At 40.0% G+C, this 20376-nt stretch overlaps 1 protein-coding gene across 1 annotated transcript in view; it reads left to right on the forward strand.

Moving 5' to 3' along the window:
* LOC126274010 (uncharacterized) overlaps positions 1 to 20376 on the forward strand; it is a 163131-nt gene that overhangs the window by 96835 nt on the left and 45920 nt on the right. Inside the window, exons 5-7 of the mRNA XM_049977074.1 lie at positions 9129 to 9273; positions 13200 to 13313; positions 16034 to 16127. Of these exons, the coding sequence (XP_049833031.1) occupies positions 9129 to 9273; positions 13200 to 13313; positions 16034 to 16127 (353 nt within the window). The remainder of the gene's footprint in view (positions 1 to 9128; positions 9274 to 13199; positions 13314 to 16033; positions 16128 to 20376) is intronic.

Genomic DNA, 20376 nt, shown 5'->3' on the forward strand with positions numbered 1-20376 from the left:
TGAAGGTTGGGGCTGGGGAGGGGGATTCTGGAAATGGAGGATATGTTAAAAGGAGTGTTGCCAACTGGACAGTTCAGAAAAGCTGGTGTTTGTGTGAAGAATCCAAATGGCACAGTCATTGAAGTCCAGCATATAGTGATTGCTGGTATTCTTTGCAAGTTAGTGGCCCACTTGACCATTTTGGTTGTGACTGCTCCAACCCCTATGCAGCATTCTACTTGGGCATGACCACACATAACAAAGTATGTTGGTAGACCACATGGCTGCTTTCACAGGTGGCACTGCACTTCCTGTATTAGTTGATGCCTGGGACAGAACTGGTTTAAGTGGTAGTAGGATGTATGGGACTAGTTTGGCATCTTTGTATGTAGTAGGGAGATGAGCCATGGGAGTTGTGAGCAGGGGTGGAATAGGGATAGACAAGGATATTGTGTAGGTTGGATGGGTGGTGGTATACCACTGTGGCAGTGGTAGGGAGGATAGTGATCCAGGGTCATTAATAGTAGTGATTCAGCTGCTCCAGTCTTGGGTGGTAGTCAAGAGGAAAACCACCTCTGTGCCCAGTCAGTAGGTGACTGGGGAGACAAGATACGAGGATTTGGCAATCTACTTCTGGACAAGGTGGTGAGAATATTTTGGTGTGTGAAGGCCTGTGACTCACTTCGAATGTTTGGAAGGGGACTGCTTATCACTACAGATGTCCAAACCATGGGTGACTAGGCTGTTTGGAAAGGGCTTCATGGTATGAAATTGGTTGGAAATGTTGGTGGAGGTACTGTTAGAGGTTGGTAGGTTTGGATGGAGGTACTGTTGTAGCCATCCTTGAGGTGGTAAAAACAGAGGAGGGTGGCTTGTTAAGCTGAGAAAGAAGAGGTGAATCAAATGTTGGAGAAGATGTTGAAGTTCTGGAGGAATGAAGACAGGGTCTCACTAGCTTTGGTCCAGTCATGAAGATACCAGCAAATCTGAAACAGGTGAGAAGTTTGGGATTCTGCATAATTAGGAAGGGTTCTCTATACTGCCCACGAACAGGCTGGCATAGGATGGAGCTGTTTGGGCACTCATTGCAGTATCAAAGATTTATTTGTAGGTGATGCCTTCAAAGGAGAAGTAATCGTGGATGAGTAATTTGTTGGTCATGGTGATCATTAAAGTAGTTGGAGGTTTGGAGTCTGTTGAGTGTTTGGAAAGGTAGGGTTCTACTGCAGCATGGCCATGATCGTTGAGGATGCCAGTATAAAGATAGGTAGCATTGACAGTGAGGAGTAGGGTGCTGGATGAGACAGAACTATGGAGAGTCAATGGGGTTATTGATTGGTGTCAATTATATAGGAGGGTAGGTTATAGTTACTAGGCAGTTCTCTTCTGCTAACACAGTAACCAGGTGCAATGGGGTGCCATTGGTGGTTGGATTTATTTACACCAGGAACCATGTAGAAACTAGGAGTGCAGGGAATAGTGGGGGTGAGCAGTAGTAGTAGTTTCAGGATGGCTATATGGATTTTAGGAGGCACTGAAGATCTTCCTGGATTTCTTAAATGGGGTCACTGTGGCAGGGTCTGCAGATGGATATGTCTTACACCTAGCAGTCCCTTCACCAGAGGTTCATAACCAGTAATGGAGACTGTCGGCAGGTAAGATCACAAGATAGGGATAAGTTTTTAGGTGTTGGTGTGTGTCTTTCTCTGTGGATGTGAGATTGCTTTCCACATTTAGACATTTGGAGGGTAATGGTGAGGCAAGGTTCTAGGTTAAGAAATTACGGAAAGTTTAAAAGATTGATTTGGGGGCAGTGAGGGTGGATCACCATTAATGGAGGAGTAAACTGGCTTAGGCAGGATTCAGTATTGCCTCTGGACTGAGTCTGGTTGAGTTAGTAGTGGAAAAAGTGTTTCCATTGTAGGGATCAGGAGGAGAGGAGGTCCTGAACAAGACCAGCATGATTGAATTTGGGGTGGGGCAGAAGGTAATGTCTCTGGAAAGGATTGATATTTCAGTGACAAGGCGTTTGGAGGACAGGTTCATGATTGAAGTACATAAACCCAACCACCCAGAACACCTCCCCCATTCACTTTGCGTGGTGGTCCTCAGCCGAATAAGCCACCTTCCTCAGTCTCAACCTCCACCTGAGGGTTGATTATGTCAATATCTCTACCCACATCAAATCTATCAACCACCAATAATACCTCCACTTGACAGTTGCTACTCATTCCACACCAAGAAGACTCTTACATGCAACCTGGTCAACTATGGTCATTGTATCCTTAGTGACAAGCAGCTCCTCTTCAAATATGCCATTGTTTTCACTGAGGCCCACACAGACTAAAATTATTCTCCCAACCCAATCCAGAAAAATCTCCTGTGCCTTGTCTTCCCTCTCATATACCATCCCCACCTACCCACTATCCAGCCAGTATGTCACTCTCCCCTCATGACTCATTAGCACCCAGGACTTCAGCAACTAAACATTCCCTGCTGTCCTCTGAAATGAAATTTCCTCTTCACATCCTCTCATCCATCCCATAGTGGTATTGTGCCACCAGTCCAAACCACCTAATATCCTTGCCTGTCCCTATTTCATCCCTGCTTCCATCCTCTTGTCCTATGGATGGTTAATATACCTATAAGGATTTGATGCAAGACCAGTACTTTACAACCCCCTCCTCCATCTAGTCAACATGTCATAGGCACAAAGGCACAGGTATCTCCTATCCCAACAGGTGAGGCCATCTGGCAAAGTAACCATGTGAACTATGAACTTAGATTGTTAAGTCATTCTCACAAAGAATACTGCACACTGGTTGCTGCTGTCAGTCTTCATGAATGGCCACCACCAAACAAGTTAATAAACAGCTGACCCACTTCGATACTGAATATGCCACCCAATGTCGTGTGCTTGATTTAAACTACTTCATAGCGCTGTCCCATCTGGATTCTTCCCATTAACATAAGTTTTCTGAATTGTGCAGGTAGGAACTCTTTCTGCGACACATTCTTCATTATTGTAACCACCTTGGCCTCAACCTTCACTAGTCACTATCCTCCACCTGGTGCTCCCATCCAGTTCTACGTAAGTCTATCCAGCTATTGCTCCTACAGTCCTTTCTCCTCCTCTGCTTCTCTCCTTAGCCTTCCCCTACCCTTCTCTCCTTAGCCTTCCCCTACCCCGCCCCCCTTTCCAAATCCTTATTAGCTAGTTCGGAAATATGATAAGTGTGAAAAGCAATAATGTCTCTGTCCACAAAACTTTCAAATCCTGGAACATTTGGTAGTCCTGTACCTCCTCGAACAATGGCAACAGTAAACCATCTGTTCCCATGACCAAATGAATCATTTATATCTAAACTAAAGTTCAGTCTGCAACTGCAGCAAACAGCTGGCCCGTCCAGCAGGGCTTGGGAAGCGACAGACTTAACTGGAATACGATTCTTCTTGTCTCCAGCTGTCATAGCAAATTCGATGTTCTCGATGGTCTTGTAGACGGTCTGCTTAGAACGACAGCGATATCTTCTGTACGGCATATTGGCAGCGTTCAATGCAGTTGCCTGTGCAGCAGCAGCAGCAGCAGCAGCGCGACGTAGCCGCTGCGCGGCGCTCGCTCGCTTATATACAAGTCCGAACACGGCAGACCCTGACTCGGACTTAGAATATTTCAGCCTACCGGCGGCGTGTTATCCCGGACACGAGCAAGATGCCGTACAGAAGATATCGCCGCCGTTCCAGACAGTCAGTCTACAAGACCATCGAGAACATCGAATTTGCTACAACAGCTGGAGACAAGAAGAATCATATTCCAGTGAAGTCTGTCGCTGTGCAAGCCCTGCTGGACGGCCCAGCTGTTTGCTGCAGTTGCAGACTGAACTTTAGTTTAGATATAAATGATTCATTTGGACATGGTAATGGATGGTTCACCGTAGCAATTGTAAGTGGTGGTACAGGAGTCCCTGCATGCTACGACAGAAAGCTCAGTATCTTCTCCCATTCCTAGTCCTCTTACCTCTTCTTTACTCCCACTACCCAGTCCAGCAGAGACTGCATCTCACCCCAGGCACAGTCAGGTCTTTGCATTCAGAGATAGATGCTGTGTTTTATGCATGTGTGTTCTGTATGAGGACAGAGTAATTCTGATAGCTAAATTTCTAAGCAGTCTTCATTAAATGTGTTCTGTATGAGGACAGAGTAATTCTGATAGTTAAATTTCTAAGCAGTCTTCATTAAATGTGGTTTCTACCAATCAGTGTCAGAGTTGCAACTTACCATTTTTTACTATTTAATATAAATGAAACAACAAACAGTAATAAAGGATTTAATCTCCAGATAAAGGAAACATACTATTAACAATCTAAAGAACATGTGTTGGGTGGGGGGTGGGGGGAGGGGAGGGGGTCATTAAAGGTTGTTCTTAAACAGCACTACAGCCTGTAAAATGACTTCAATATGTTATTTAATGGTACAAACCTGGCCATGCAACTTGGGTGTTATAAAATAGCTGTGCAGGTGTAGAACTGAACTATTAATGATACACACTACATGCATCTTCATTTTTAAGATTTCATGATGTCCAAATTTAGATCAGAAAAAGCCACTAAATAGATGATTAAAATTCAAATTCATTTGTTCAGTTATATTTATTTTTATTGATTGTTGGCAGAAGTACTAGCAAATTTTGCATTCACTCTGTAATTTGACATGTTCCACATGATAGTGAAACATTACATCTGAGCCATCAAAAGTGCAAATAATTAATACTTACTGAACATTGTAGGATTTAAGATAACAAAATATCTATTGTACAAACATGAAAAATAAGGAATTTAGAGTTGATAGCCCAACATATAAAAGAAATTATTCAGATAGTGAAGGGAGATCAAAATTTAAGTCATGGGTGACTGGAATTCGGTAGTAGGAAAAGGGAGAGAAGGAAATGTAGTAGGTGAATATGGACTGGGACAAAGAAATGAAAGAGGAAGCCGCCTGGTAGAATTTTGCACAGAGCACAACTTAATCATAGGTAACGCTTGGTTCAAGAATCATAAAAGAAGGCTGTATACATGGAAGAAGCCTGAAGATACTAAATCCTATCAGATACGATTATATAATGGTAAGACAGAGATTTAGGAACCAGGTTTTAAATTGTAAGACATTTCCAGGGGCAGATGTGGACTCTGACCACAATCTGTTGGTTATGGCCTGTAGATTAAAACTGAAGAAACTGCAAAAAGGTGGAAATTTAAGGAGATGGGACCTGGATAAACTGAAAGAACCAGAATTGTACAGAGTTTCAGGGAGAGCATAAGGGAACAATTGATAGGAATGGGGGAAAGAAATACAGAAGAAGAAGAAGAATGGGTAGCTTTGAGAGATGAAATGGTGAAGGCTCCAGAGGATCAAATAGGTAAAAAGATGAGGGCTAGTAGAAATCCTTGGGCAACAGAAGAAATATTGAATTTAATTGATGAAAGGAGAAAATATAAAATGCAGTAAATGAAGCAGGCAAAAGGAATACAAACGTCTCAAATGATATCGACCGGAACTGCAAAATGGCTAAGCAGGCATGGGTAGAGGACAAATGTAAGGATGTAGAGGCTTATCTCACTAGGGGTAAGATAGATACTGCCTACAGGAAAATTAAAGAGACTTTTGGAAAAAAACAGAACCACTTGTATGAACATAAAGAGCTTTGGTGGAAACCCAATTCTAAGCAAAGAAGGGAAAGCAAGAAGGTGGAAGTAGTATATAGAGGGTCTATACAAGAGCAATGTACTTGAGGACAATATTAGGGAAATAGAAGAGGATGTAGATGAAATGGGAGATATGATACTGCGTGAAGAGTTTGACAGAACACTGAATGACCTGAGTCGAAACAAGGCCCCGGGAGTAGACAACATTCCATTGGAACTACTGACGGGCTTGGGAGAGCCAGTCCTGACAAAACTCTACCATCTGGTGAGCAAGATGTATGAAACAGGTGAAATACCCTCACTTCAGGAAGAATATAATTATTCCAATCCCAAAGAAAGCAGGTGTTGACAGATGTGAAAATTACCGAACTATCAGTTTAATAAGTCACAGCTGCAAAATACTAACACGAATTCTTTACAGACGAATGGAAAAACTGGTAGAAGACAACCTCGGGGAAGATCAGTTTGGATTCCGTAGAAATGTTGGAACATGCGAGGCAATAGTGACCTTACGGTTTATCTTAGAAGAAAGACTAAGAAAAGGCAAACCTACGTTTCTAGCATTTGTAGACTTAGAGAAAGCTTTTGACAATGTTGACTGGAATACTCTTTCAAATTCTGAAGGTGGCTGGGGTAAAATACAGGGAGCGAAAGGCTATTTACAATTTGTACAGAAACCAGATGGCAGTTATAAGAGTCGAGGGGGCATGGAAGGGAAGCAGTGGTCGGGAAGGGAGTGAGACAGGGTCGTAGCCGATCCCCGATGTTGTTCAATCTGTATATTGAGCAAGCAATAAAGGAAACAAAAGAAAAGTTCAGATTAGGAATTAAAATCCATGGAGAAGAAATAAAAACTTCGACAGAATTACAATGTCATTGGCGACCCTCAGACAGCAAAGGACTTGGAAGAGCAGTTGGATGGAATGGACAGTGTCTTGAAAGGAGGGTATAAAATGTACATCAACAAAAGCAAAACGAAGATAATGGAATGTAGTAGAGTTAAATCGGGGGATGCTGAGGAATTAGATTAGGAAATGAGACACGTAAAGTAGTAAAGGAGTTTTGCTACTTGGTGAGCAAAATAAGTGATGATGGTCGAAGTAGAGAGGAAATAAAATGTAGATTGGCAATTTAGATATGGATTGCATTAGCATGACAATGCACCCTGTCATAAAGCAGCATCTGGGAGGCAATTTGTGGACATCGTTCCTGAAATGGGATGGTAGGAGTCTTGACCTGAACCCAATGGAATACCTTTGGGATGAGATAAAAACAAATCTGTCCATATCCTTGTCATCTGGTTTCAGCTCTTCAGGACTGCCATTCCTCTACAGACATTCGGAGGCATCACTGTGTGTCTTCAGCAAATGTGAAGCAGTCATAAAGATGAAAGGTGGTGCATGTAACCCATATTAATGTCCACAAATTGGTGTGCACATAATTTTAATCAAATAGTTTAGATATTAAATTCAGTATTTCTCAAAATGAGGCTACACATTGAAAGGTAGCATTAAACTACAAGCAAAGGCCTATTTAAGTTCATGAGACACAGTTCAGTCATTCTTCCAATAATTTTCCAGTCTGAAAGACCGTGAGCTTCATAAACTTTGCATTACATGCAGTTTCATACATTGGTATCAAAGATGGTTGCAGAAATTGATCCATCCCTACCTTATGGTGGTATCTGTTGAAGGAAATGTGTGTACAAAGGAAAGAATGGTTATGAATTAAAGTGGTATGCAACTTAAATCATAGACGTCAACTAAAATCTAGTAAACTTTTTTTATCAAGAATACATTAGGAGGTATAAACTGACTTATAAGGTAGTCTTAATTTTGAACATGAATAGTAAACTGCTGCCCCTCATACAAAAAAGGCTACTAGTAAACTGCCTCTAAAGACTCAACTAATGGAAAAAGAAAAATTTAGTAAGTGAACAGAACAAATCTACCTAAACCATTTCCCAACAATATTATGAATGGATAGATTGCTGCTAAAGATACAGAGGGGATGTGGAAGACAGGCACTAGTTAAGTTTGTGGTCAGGTGACCTACAGGAATGTAGAATATATTTCAGGTGGTTCCCACCTGTGGAATTCAGAAAAACCAGTTTTGGAAGGTTTGGTGCAGACTGTGAACCTGTCATTGAAGTGAAGTGTTGGGCAGCATGGTCCAACCTTGTCCACAGCTTGTTGGTGGCCACTAATGCGGACAGCCAGCTTATTTGCCACGCCCATCTAGAAAGCAGTACAGTGGTTGCAGTTTAGTTTGTAGATCACATGGCTACTTTCACAGGTAGACCTGTCTTTGTTGGAACAGGAGATCTCCATGACCAAACTGGAACTGATGGTGGTTGAAGGATGTATGAGACAGGTCTTGCAGCTCTGTCTATTGTAGGGAGGAAGAAACCCTTTTGGTCAAAAGCTTAAATGTAGAACAGTCTCTTTGTTGTGCTTGTCTGCTACTGTCTCCTTTATATGATGAAATATGATTTATAGTGATCTATACATTTCATAATGTTGTTATTCCATCCTTGACTTTCTGTTTTTAAATTATTTCCCATTTCATATGAATTACATATTATTGTATCTATAACAATCTGATCTCCAGCTTATTCTTGTATCATAGTTTTTAACCCATCTAATATTTATTAGTCTGAAATTAACATGAAATGTCCATTATCATTGATAACAATGTGTCGAGTAATATTACCAGCTTCAAAAACTGTATTAGAAGTCTGATAACTGCAGATGCCACCTGGGGTAGCAGATAGAGGGCCTACTGATAATGGTTTCAATTGCATCTACCAGCAGATGATATAGCTGCCAGAGCAACTATTATCTACCTGTAATTCTTGAGGAAAAAAGGCAGAGTTTGAAGCACAGAAACTCACTCACTTGTATGGTCCAGTGAGTTTAAAAGGGGTCAAATTTTGAACTTTCGAAGAATTGCCGTATGAGCTGGACATGCCTTATTAGATGAAGGCTATAGTCTTTCCTTAAGTGTCTTATGATTAATCATGTCATGAGCAGGTAACTAGTCAACAAAGACACCCACATTGATATGGTGGTTGAAGCTTTGTTTTAGGCTACAAGTTGACCTACAGTGCCCGAAACTCACTTGTTCGGGAAATGAGCACTCACAAATAGTAACCACTATCATATTGTAAACCATCCTTTCAAAGCTTTGTGAAGTAATTGAAATTCTATGATTATTTTTCATGTTCTTGTGGAAGGTTTTGGTAGTAATAATGCAAATAATGAGGTGACTTCTCTTTAATCAGTAATTTTAATATGATCTCATATCAGTATCAGTGATCAAAATAATAATGCTGAAGTATTTAATGGTAATTATTGCTTATTTTTATTCTGTGAGTATAAATTTGCAATACATTATCAGGAATCTCTGCATGCTGCATTCATAATGTGACAAAAATTGTTTTTACAGGTTACACCTATCAAATTTCAAAGCTACAAGAACATTACTGGCAATGGAGCAAGGATGAGGAAAAGAATTCTTGCATTAAGCTGGGTAGATTATCAGGAGGAAACACATTTCATAGAAGGAACTGATGAAAATTTCACTGCTAAAAGTAGGTATGCTCTTTTTTCTTGAGGCAGTTAAAAATATCCAGGTACAGCTATCTTGAGTGTGGTTTGTTTTTGCAATGAAATACTTACTACTTGTGCATAATTTAGTTTCTAAATACTTTCTGGTGCTTTCTGCACACACATATTTTAAATTATTGGTTTTTCTAAGTGTTTTTGTAGTTGGTAAATAATAACTTTGGGATCAGAAATCATCACTAAAGACAATGTAAAGACTCTATGAAGACTGATTTACAGTGTTTATGTCTATTTCATTCCTTACTAAGAGTATGAGGTTCCACACTGATTTAGAATTAAACAACTTTTTGTGTTTGCATCTTATTCAAAAAATTTAAGGTCCAAATAACATTAAAGTAAATTTTACACCACTTTAATAAATAGCAAGTCGTTTTATGTAGATGCAAAATGTTAAGTCATCTTGCTATTAATGATTGTGTCCAAGAACATGCTACCAGAATCTTGAAAGTTATTTAGTATTTATGTTCACAAAGGTATTGATATTAATAAGCAGCTAAGAACGAATGGCTGTTGTGATGATGATTGGAATAGTTTAGTTTGTCATGAGACTGAAATGTCTGTTCCCATATTAGACATTAGCTTAAGTTATTAGCAAGATGGGTACGATTTAACAGCACATTCCATTACATTGCAGATTGTGGTGCTAGAGACATGGGAAACTGAAATCATGAGGCACTTACACCTTTATATTTCGACATTTCAGGGGTTTACAGCATGTGTCCATATTAGGGGATCCTGTTACAGAAAGTCTGTAGTAACCCCTATAACATACATGTATGTGGTGATATCAATTTATAATAGATTTATGGCCATAGATAAGTACGAAACATTGATGCAGATCACATACCTGAATGCTGGACAATAACATCCAGTAAGCACCCACTGAACCTTCTTGGTGCCACAGTCTGACAGGTACTTTGACAAATGCCAACAAAAGCTAGCTGAAAAAAGACTCACTTCCTTTCTGATGAAGCTTAAATGCTCTGGGACATCACACACTACTGTTCTGAAGTTATATATTTAATGAAAATCATTCAAATTTAAAGCTAATCACCTTTACATACATTATGCAAGAAAACAGTAAAATTATTGACCATTTTGCACCTTTTCACAATAATATCAACACCGTATTAAACAAGTTATTAACAAAATATCACCTCAGTAAGTATTCCTTTAACTGAGGTGTACATTGCTTGCATTTTTCATAAATTCACAATATTGATGAATTTTTTATCGGCCATAACCTAAACTGTTTACAAGAACAGGAAATTGTGCAAAACTTTTGTTGTTAAAACAGATCTCAGTTTGGCTGTTACTTGCTTAGGTCGTAAGAGGCTGCTGATAATTGCAGTGTATCAGATCAACAAATTAAGAGAATCAGAAATATTACTTTAAAGTTACTGTTTTCTGTTCTGTAAAACAGTGCACTAGGCACAATGCAGCCCCACTGTGGATGCTGTTCTCGGGCATGGATAAGTTAGCTGCTGTATGTAATCACCTGGACACTGCTCTGACTGCTGTCAAGGAAGTGAAGTAAAAGTTGCTACAAATGAGTGTTTAGAGGACTACTGAGTTGTATACCAGAGATACCTCAATCCCTTTCTCTCCTGTGGATGTTGTCTCTTCTGCATAAAATAAAGAACCTATCACTTCTCTTCCATTTGAATGAGAATCGTGTGTCAGGGGTAGGTCAAGGTGTCTGGTAAACAAGGTGCTGTCTTACACCAAGGCCAAAACAGAGCCAGTGAGACTCGCTTCACGTTATGGAATGGTGTTTAGTCCCACATCACGGGAAGTCAAACATAAAAGAAAGGGGTCTATTAATCATCTGCAGTTCAAATGTATGGTAAATATCAGAATGTCATATGGAAATAGTATCAAGAGATAAGATGGAACACTATGTGCACTCAGTGTGCCTGGGTAGCCCATTCAACATATTGAAGAGGGTATTGTGGTAATTGCTAAGGAATGTGGTGGAACCAACTGCAGACTGTGGTTCATGTGGGGGGGGGGGGGGGGGGAGTAGGGGAGAAATGAGCCTGTGGACTGGTACTTTGATCATGCTAGTGACTGGAAGAGGAGGTTGAATATTAGTGCTCCTTGAGGATCTTCACCAAAGCTCCAAAATGGATTGTGGTCCCCTAGGTCTGAGATAAGTGTAAGACTTGAACCAGACTGCACAGGTACTGTGACAAGTTAGGCTGTGACTTCTTAGATTTGGGCTATAGGGTTCAGAACTGTAGGGTTCCCCTAAAAGGATCAAGTGTGTACTACCCATCAGAGGCTGCTAACCAGATAGTTGCGTGTGGGATGCTCATAAGGTTGGATTTGTTTTTGACAACTTTCATCCAGTTCAGGCAACAATAGCTGTAGGAATCCTAGAGGTATCAATGCAAGATCCAAAAGGTGGTCACCCACAAGTGAGATTTTCTGTCCCAGGAGTCAACTACCAAAGCATTTTTGATAGTGCCAGAATTTGAGGCTCTTTTAAAAAACAGTGAAATTCACATAATACAGAAATCTTGTTAATAACCAAAGTTGACAGCAGCAAGATTTTTGGTGAAGTTTAAACCTGGAAACTTTAGAAAGAGCCTCAATTAAATAGTACATAAGTTCCTGTTATACTGTAATCATTGTAAGACACTAATCATCCAACCATCAATTGGGATAACTACAGTGGAACATAGATTTTACATTCCCTGATTTTACATTTTGTGATTCTACCCATAAATTTGTAGCCCCTGTGAAAAACCCATAAAATCAATGCTAAATTTTCCTCAATTTTAGGTTTATTTGCAGTAAGGATTACCTTAATATTACATTCTTTCTTGACATTATCCTCTTTTCTTTCTACTGACATCTGGTGTGACTGAGTTAAAAGTGGCACAAAAGACACAGTTTACACCACAGGTGGTGGCAGACTTGAGAGAATACTTTAGGCCATTGTGAAAAAGGGGACATAAGTGAAAAGTCTGACGTAACCCATGATCAGCATTGCCAACATGACTTACAATGTTTAGCTTCATCTTGCAATTGTGGTAAAACTACTGCTAAGTTAATAGTGTTGGCACATTAATGAATTCATCTTGAATACTTTATACACACAAATGCCTGGAACTCTAACTTATTGAGATATACACTGATGCTAGCTTCCATATGACACATCATATGATCAGATGGTTATAGTAGTTCATTTGGTATTAATTTTGTAAGCTCTCATAACTGAAATGTTATTTTTTTATGATAATAATCCTAGTCATGTTTGGATTCTACATCCTTGCCTGCCTTAACCCACCTTGTCTGCTCACTTAATAACTATGGCTGGCCAAACTGGGTGAGGCTGTGCAGTAATCATCATAATGGTCTTGCATTTGGGAAGACAATTCAAATTAGTCTGGCCTTCATGATTTGGGTTTTCAGTGATTCAATCACTTAAGACAGTTCTTTGAACAGCTCCCTTGAAAAGGCACAGCTGATTTCCTTCACTATCCTGACACAGTCTGAGTTAGTCCTCCATCTCTAATGCCCTCAGCATTTGTGGGACTTCAAATTGTGTCCTTCCTTACCTTACTTCTCCTGGCTGGCCAAGCTGTCAAATACTTATGACTTTCTCTTGTACATCAAGCAGGCTTCTCATACTGGATACGAGAAATGTAAAACTGATATTTTAGATGTTACTGCTCATTTATTGGATGAAAATGCAAAAGGATGTAGTTGATGAGTGTGGAATGAACATCTTAATTCTGTGGATCAATGGTTACTAAATCTAGCAAAGTGTTTACACCAACAAACCTATAAAAATAAAAGTTCAGTTTGACCAACTATGCTGTGATTTTGTTAACAGAAAGTTAAAATGTGTTCTCTTTGCTTAAGACTTATTTTCTAATTCCAGGTCTGGAAGTTGCATCAGATAAATTTGTTTTGCGTTACTTTGCCCACAACTGCAGTACACTTGTAGCTCAAGAAAGAGTACAGCTTGTGATAAATGACAATCAACAGCCAGCAGGTAGTGTGGAATAAATTTTGTGAATGTCAGTGTGTGTTAACATTACTACATTACAATTAGAAGAGAGATGATGTGGTCTCCCTTGTCCCTGGTTATCGGCATGCTTGACTTGGAGTACAGATATAAACTAACAGATTTATGGCTCCTTTGCTCTTTCTAGCACTGAGAAATCAAATCCCACTCCCATTTTTCAAGATCTTTCATCAAAATTAATCTAAAAGTCTTTATGTACTGTAACTGTAGACATACATTCTGCTTTTAAATGTTTTAATTAGGGAAAAAGATCAGTTAACAAATGCACAGAAACTGTGTGGGCACATTTACTTCATACCCTGTTAAATGTGACACAATATTACTGTTAGTGATTAAAAACAGCAAATTTAATGCACTTGCCTGCTTATCAACGACTTGATTCTCAGTGAAAAGGCAATGATTTTAACATGAATAGGCCATTAATTTGGTACCAGTCAAAATTCCTTTATGGGGTTTATTCAAAAGATAAGTGCTTTGCTTATATTGAAACATCGGCAGCTGAGAACGAAGATACAGAAAGGCAGTGCCATCTATTAATTCCAAAGCCAAAGTAATAATTGTTTTGATTCAGTATTTGTTCCACTTTGGATGAGAGCAAAAAAGAGCTTAAAATATTGATACCTCTGCCAATTTCAGAATTCATTTTCATTTTTATGTGTAAAAGATTCTACAGCAGCTGAAATTAACGAGTGGTGCCTAGTTTACATGCCTACTGTAATGAGTGAAAGAAAGGTTAGACAATGGTATTGAGATTTATAGTGGTCATACAAACATGCATAATGACTGAAGTGGCAGCCCAGCAGCCAGGCCAATTAAACCACATTATTAATTGGTAAGAAGTGTGATCTTATTGATTCATGACTGTTGGTCAGGCTGATGAATTTCCTCTCATATGGTGCACTGCTAATTGCACAGCTGTCGTGCAAATGCTTGCATATCACCAATTAAGAGTGAAATGGGTACAAAAAAAGCTAACTGGTCAGCACAGACAGCAAAGAATGTAAAGGGAATGAGCTGTTTTGGACCACCATTGATAAGCTGGAGATCATTCTGTTTCTTACATTATTACAGGCTAGATGTTTTGATTCTGCATTGGTACAAGATATTCACAATGGTCAAAAACTGTGGCAAAATCAAAACCAATAATTAATACATCTTTTTACTTGAGTAAAAAAGAGGGCTACAATTTCTTGAGAATTTTCTTATATCAAGGAAAATTGTTTGATGAAATCAAATGATACAGAATGACTCCCCAGTTCTTAGCTTCAGGTGGTGAAATGTGTAGTACTGTTAAACTACCTAGCTTTCAGAACTGAGAGATCCTTCTTTGAGGAGAGAGGGTTAGGTAGTAGAGGTTAAAAAGGTTCATACCTTGTGCCAGCATACATTTCAGCATTTCAGTTGGGAACTTTCCAAGCACCTGCCTTACAATCACTATTCTGACCCTTGGAGGTACAGCTTGATGGACAATGTTATGAAGATAACAAACATGAGACAGTTTCAAACTGGTTCAATTCCCATTCGGAGAACTTTTATGCTACTAGTGGTCAGACTATGCCCAGTGGTGAACGAGGCTAGAGCAACATTACAAAAAAGCTTAGAATGAATACTGATTACATGAAAAGTGAAACAGATATTTAAGAACCAAAACTGCCAATAAGTTTCTAGACAAATATATATTTCAATAATGAGTGGTACTACTTTCTGTATCTGTTTCCAGCCACACTGATTGACAAACAGTGATGTAACAAACTTCAGATCTAAAATGCACAGCAGATAATGCAGACATATGAAGCTGACATACCTTGTTTTCAACTTATAAACATAGAAGAGCAATTAGAATGAATGCTTCTGAAATTCTGCTAAACTTAGAATGGAAAGACCAAAGCAATGTTTACAGTGAAATCTTCATAATTACAAATTTAAAGCAATGTACATGCCCATATGTTAACTTACTTGATCATGTGTGAATACTAATATGTAAGGGACTCTAAAATGCATAACTTCAGAGCTAGAAGCATATCTTCTGTAGAAGAGATAGTTCGAAGTAATGAAGTGCTCACAGCTCGTACGATATGCATTTTAGAGCTCATGTTTACCAAACGTTTTTGCTTCGAATGATCATTGCCATCATACCCATATTCATCACTCCTTCTGTGACATCCTGTATAATGTTTTGAGTATTGTACCTGTTCTCCAAGAAAGATTGTGAATATCAGCAAGGTTTGTCTTGTGCTACATCTTTGAGGCTTGAATTGCTAGTATTTTCAAATTGGCACTTTCTACTCAGTCAGGAATAAATTACAGTATATGTTACCAGAGATGAATATGATCACAATATAGTTAAAGCAAAGTTTGACAAAAGTTAGTGTAGCAAGAACTAGAAAGTGACACAGTGAATGCACTCATTGTCAATCTATGCTTCATAAGGCCCTTAAAACTGCTAAAATAGCTAAGCAGCTGTAGTGCAAAATATCAAATTAGTTTTTAAGGGTGAAGCTGAACCCTTTGTTTTGGTTAAACAATTGTGTGTGTGTGTGTGTGTGTGTGTGTGTGTGTGTGTGTGTGTGTGTGTGTGTGGGGGGGGGGGTGTTTTGGGTGTTTTGGGTGTTTTGGGTGTTTTGGGTGGCAGTTAGTAGCTCCAGTTTGTTTCATTTTGTATTAATGTATAGTGAATTCACTTTCAGGTTACATTAATGAGGAATCAACAAGATTACTGGCGCTTATTTTGCCACTGTGTGTTGCTGTAGCTGGAATTACAACTCTGATTGTCTGCATATGGTAAGTAGTAATATTGATATCAGTGGCGCGCTGTGTGCAACCTGGGTCAAATCACTTTTCAGGTCTGCACCATTGCACAGAATATGACAAAACCAGGACAGACTTCCAGATGCTGGTTGGTGATAAAAAGAAACTATTATTGTCTGCAGACTAAACTAAAATTGTTAATATAATTCTGGTTTGTAGTTTCTTGTTAGTCCATGATGGTATTACAAATCTATGAATTAAGTGAATATTTGACAAAAAATAACTTCAGTATTGGTGCAGTCCAACAATATTGTGTACTGTGCGGTGGTTAAAAGGAATAGCTCATAAAATTGTTTTGAAATTGAGATGGTAATGTTGACAATTTGGTTTAATAATAGTGAGTCAAACATGTGTAAAAGAGGAGGAGGCAAGAAGGGGACATACAGCTTGGTGAAGCAAATAAATGACAGCATCCAGCAAATTTCCATAATAAAGAAGGGCTGAAATCAAGGAAACAGAACTGGAAAAAAGTTTCATTACATTAGATACTTGGCTACAACATGGACAGAATGTGCTCTATGCTATAACTGTAAAGAAATTATAAAAATTGTACTTCCAAGGACAAGAGATCATATTGATGTATTCAATATAATTTGCGAAATATACAGTAACAAATTAAAATTATAAGAGAAATTACTGGTACTGGCCAGAAAATTCAAAAATAAGAATGTATTCCTCTAAAGTTGTAACTTAGCAATAACGAAAAGTTCTCATGCAATACCTTACAGCAGGTAACAGGGCAGCTCCACTGAAAATTATGTAGAAAGAATGGAGAAAATTGTACTAATATAAATATGTATTGTATCTCTCACTAATTTATTTCTAAGCATATGAACTATGTAAATAGAAGGGTTCAGCACTTGCTTTTGCTGCTATTAAGGGTGATCTATTTCTATTCTTCCTGAATCATGATGGGTAACACTTACCAGATTTTTGTGTGAATGCACCAGGCATGCAACACACTCTATAACTAGTCTAAATACTGTTAATGTGATCAGAAAACCAAACCAAAAACATATTTTAAGTGTATCAAAGGCTATTCACTTGAGAAAACCCATACAGAGACAGTATGGCTGTTCAGTACTTGCCTTTCAAAAGCAACATTCTGAGTAAAGCCAATAGATGCTCACAAATATAGAAAGAGAATGGTCCTAAATTTCAGAACTGTTATTTTCTTCCTCAGAAGCTATTAACATAATGCTCCTGTCTGTAAAAGTACCGAATTCTTATTATCCACCATAATGTGGGAAACATGTTGTTAAAAATGTTTTCAAAAATACCTATTTCATTTTATCATTGACTAAATTAATGCTCTAATATCTAATCATGAGAAACAGCTGTATACCATCTCATCACCACATAAATTTCACTATAATGGGAAGCAAAGATTGTAGAGAGTTACTTGAATGTCAAACCCTTAAACACAAATTTTCAAAGAACTTCCCCCCCCCCCTCTTCCCCCCTCTTCCCCCCTCTTCCCCCCTCTTTCCCCTTTCCCCCCCTCTCTTTCCCCCCCTCTCTTTCCCCCCCTCTCTTTCCCCCCCTCTCTTTCCCCCCCTCTCTTTCCCCCCCTCTCTTTCCCCCCCCTCTCTTCCCCCCCCCTCTCTTTCCCCCCCTCTCTTTCCCCCCCTCTCTTTCCCCCCCCTCTCTTTCCCCCCCTCTCTTTCCCCCCCTCTCTTTCCCCCCCTCTCTTTCCCCCCCTCTCTTTCCCCCCCTCTCTTTCCCCCCCTCTCTTTCCCCCCCTCTCTTTCCCCCCCTCTCTTTCCCCCCCTCTCTTTCCCCCCCTCTCTTTCCCCCCCTCTCTTTCCCCCCCTCTCTTTCCCCCCCTCTCTTTCCCCCCCTCTCTTTCCCCCCCTCTCTTTCCCCCCCTCTCTTTCCCCCCCTCTCTTTCCCCCCCTCTCTTTCCCCCCCTCTCTTTCCCCCCCTCTCTTTCCCCCCCTCTCTTTCCCCCCCTCTCTTTCCCCCCCTCTCTTTCCCCCCCTCTCTTTCCCCCCCTCTCTTTCCCCCCCTCTCTTTCCCCCCCTCTCTTTCCCCCTTCTGGCATACAGAAGTTTTGGTGGTAATTGTGACATTCCAGAATGAATTTTTACTTTGCAGTGGAATGTACACTGATAAGAAATCTGCAAGGAAGTTAAAACTGTAACATGTTAACAATTCCTGCTTAAAGAATCTCATAGTTTTTACAATATTTTAAATTACAGAGCAAAATCAATGTAAACTCCAGGTTTGAATATCAAAAATACTGGAAAAGTATATGGATTGCTGCTTACTGTAAAGATGAGAGGCTGAGTTGTAAACAGGCACAATGAAAACAGTACATGTTTAGCTTTCGACCAAAGACTTTCTCAGAGTGCAGCACACAAGAGTGAGGAGACATAAAAGGGAGCAGGTAATAAGGTAGGAGGGCTTCCTCTCCATTCCCAGAGGGTTCATGGCTCCTACATAAGTCTGTCCATAGTGCACATGGGGCCCTGAGCTATTGCAGCCCATTCTTCCTTTCTGGAATGCATTTCCTTCACTGTATCCATCCCAATTCTTGCTCCTTCCCTGCTGCAACCCTCCTTCCCATCTCTGTATTCGGATTTACGTTGACCTTCCTATCCATCTGGCTCCTTGTATTCCTAGCAGTTTTGTCCCTCTTGCCTATTATTTCACCCTTTTTGGCATTTTAATCCCTCCTTGCAATTTGACCTCCATTTCTAAATTTTCTGTCTCTAGTGTGGGCTATGTGGGTTTCTCGTCTGCCGTAGCCCCTGCTGCTGTGCTAGGTCGCTAGCATGTGTAGCCAGTCCATTATGGTGGGGCTGTTATGTACCCATCTGGCTGAGCCCCTGGCAAACCAAGGACGAGTCATTCCACGTCAAAATATGTTTATAACATAGGAACTTCTACAAAATTTTTGCGTTCTCAGACTAAAACTTTATATTGAATTTTAAATGTGGTGGTATTCTGGTAACAGGGCTCTCCGAGAATGTCAATTCAAATTGGTACTTATCTACATAAATGCCCATAACTCAAGCGTTTATGAAGCTTTTGATTTGGAATCTTTTTTCGGAAGTAAGGCAAGGCAAATAGTTAACAAATATCCAATTATTGAAGCAGTAAAGTTAAAAAAAAAAATTTAATTTTTGATTTCAGAAAAATTGAGATGATGTGGAAAAATGCTTTACATTCCTCCAACCAGATGGGAACCTGATTTTAGTCTTAAATAATCCCCGAGATTGTAAGCTTCCTAATAAAATAAATTTAATGGGGCTTCTGCTAATTGACATATATGAAATCAAAGTACCATTTTGCTGTGATGGAAAAGGGTCATTTTAAGAAAGTTATTCTCTCACTCTCTCTGACACTCTCTCACTCTCTCTGACACTCTCTCACTCTCTCTGACACTCTCTGACACTCTCTGACACTCTCTGACACTCTCTGACACTCTCTCTCTGACACTCTCTCTCTGACACTCTCTCTCTGACACTCTCTCTCTGACACTCTCTCTCTGACACTCTCTCTCTGACACTCTCTCTCTGACACTCTCTCTCTGACACTCTCTCTCTGACACTCTCTCTCTGACACTCTCTCTCTGACACTCTCTCTCTGACACTCTCTCTCTGACACTCTCTCTCTGACACTCTCTCTCTGACACTCTCTCTCTGACACTCTCTCTCTGACACTCTCTCTCTGACACTCTCTCTCTGACACTCTCTCTGACACTCTCTCTGACACTCTCTCTCTGACACTCTCTCTCTGACACTCTCTCTCTGACACTCTCTCTCTGACACTCTCTCTCTGACACTCTCTCTCTGACACTCTCTCTCTGACACTCTCTCTCTGACACTCTCTCTCTGACACTCTCTCTCTGACACTCTCTCTCTGACACTCTCTCTCTGACACTCTCTCTCTGACACTCTCTCTCTGACACTCTCTCTCTGACACTCTCTCTCTGACACTCTCTCTCTGACACTCTCTCTGACTCTCTCTGACACTCTCTCTGACACTCTCTCTCTGACACTCTCTCTCTGACACTCTCTCTCTGACACTCTCTCTCTGACACTCTCTCTCTGACACTCTCTCTCTGACACTCTCTCTCTGACACTCTCTCTCTGACACTCTCTCTCTGACACTCTCTCTCTGACACTCTCTCTCTGACACTCTCTCTCTGACACTCTCTCTCTGACACTCTCTCTCTGACACTCTCTCTCTGACACTCTAACACGCGATCTAGTGT

The sequence above is a fragment of the Schistocerca gregaria genome, chromosome 1 (assembly GCF_023897955.1).
Source record: "Schistocerca gregaria isolate iqSchGreg1 chromosome 1, iqSchGreg1.2, whole genome shotgun sequence".
NCBI classification, from domain to species: domain Eukaryota; kingdom Metazoa; phylum Arthropoda; class Insecta; order Orthoptera; family Acrididae; genus Schistocerca; species Schistocerca gregaria.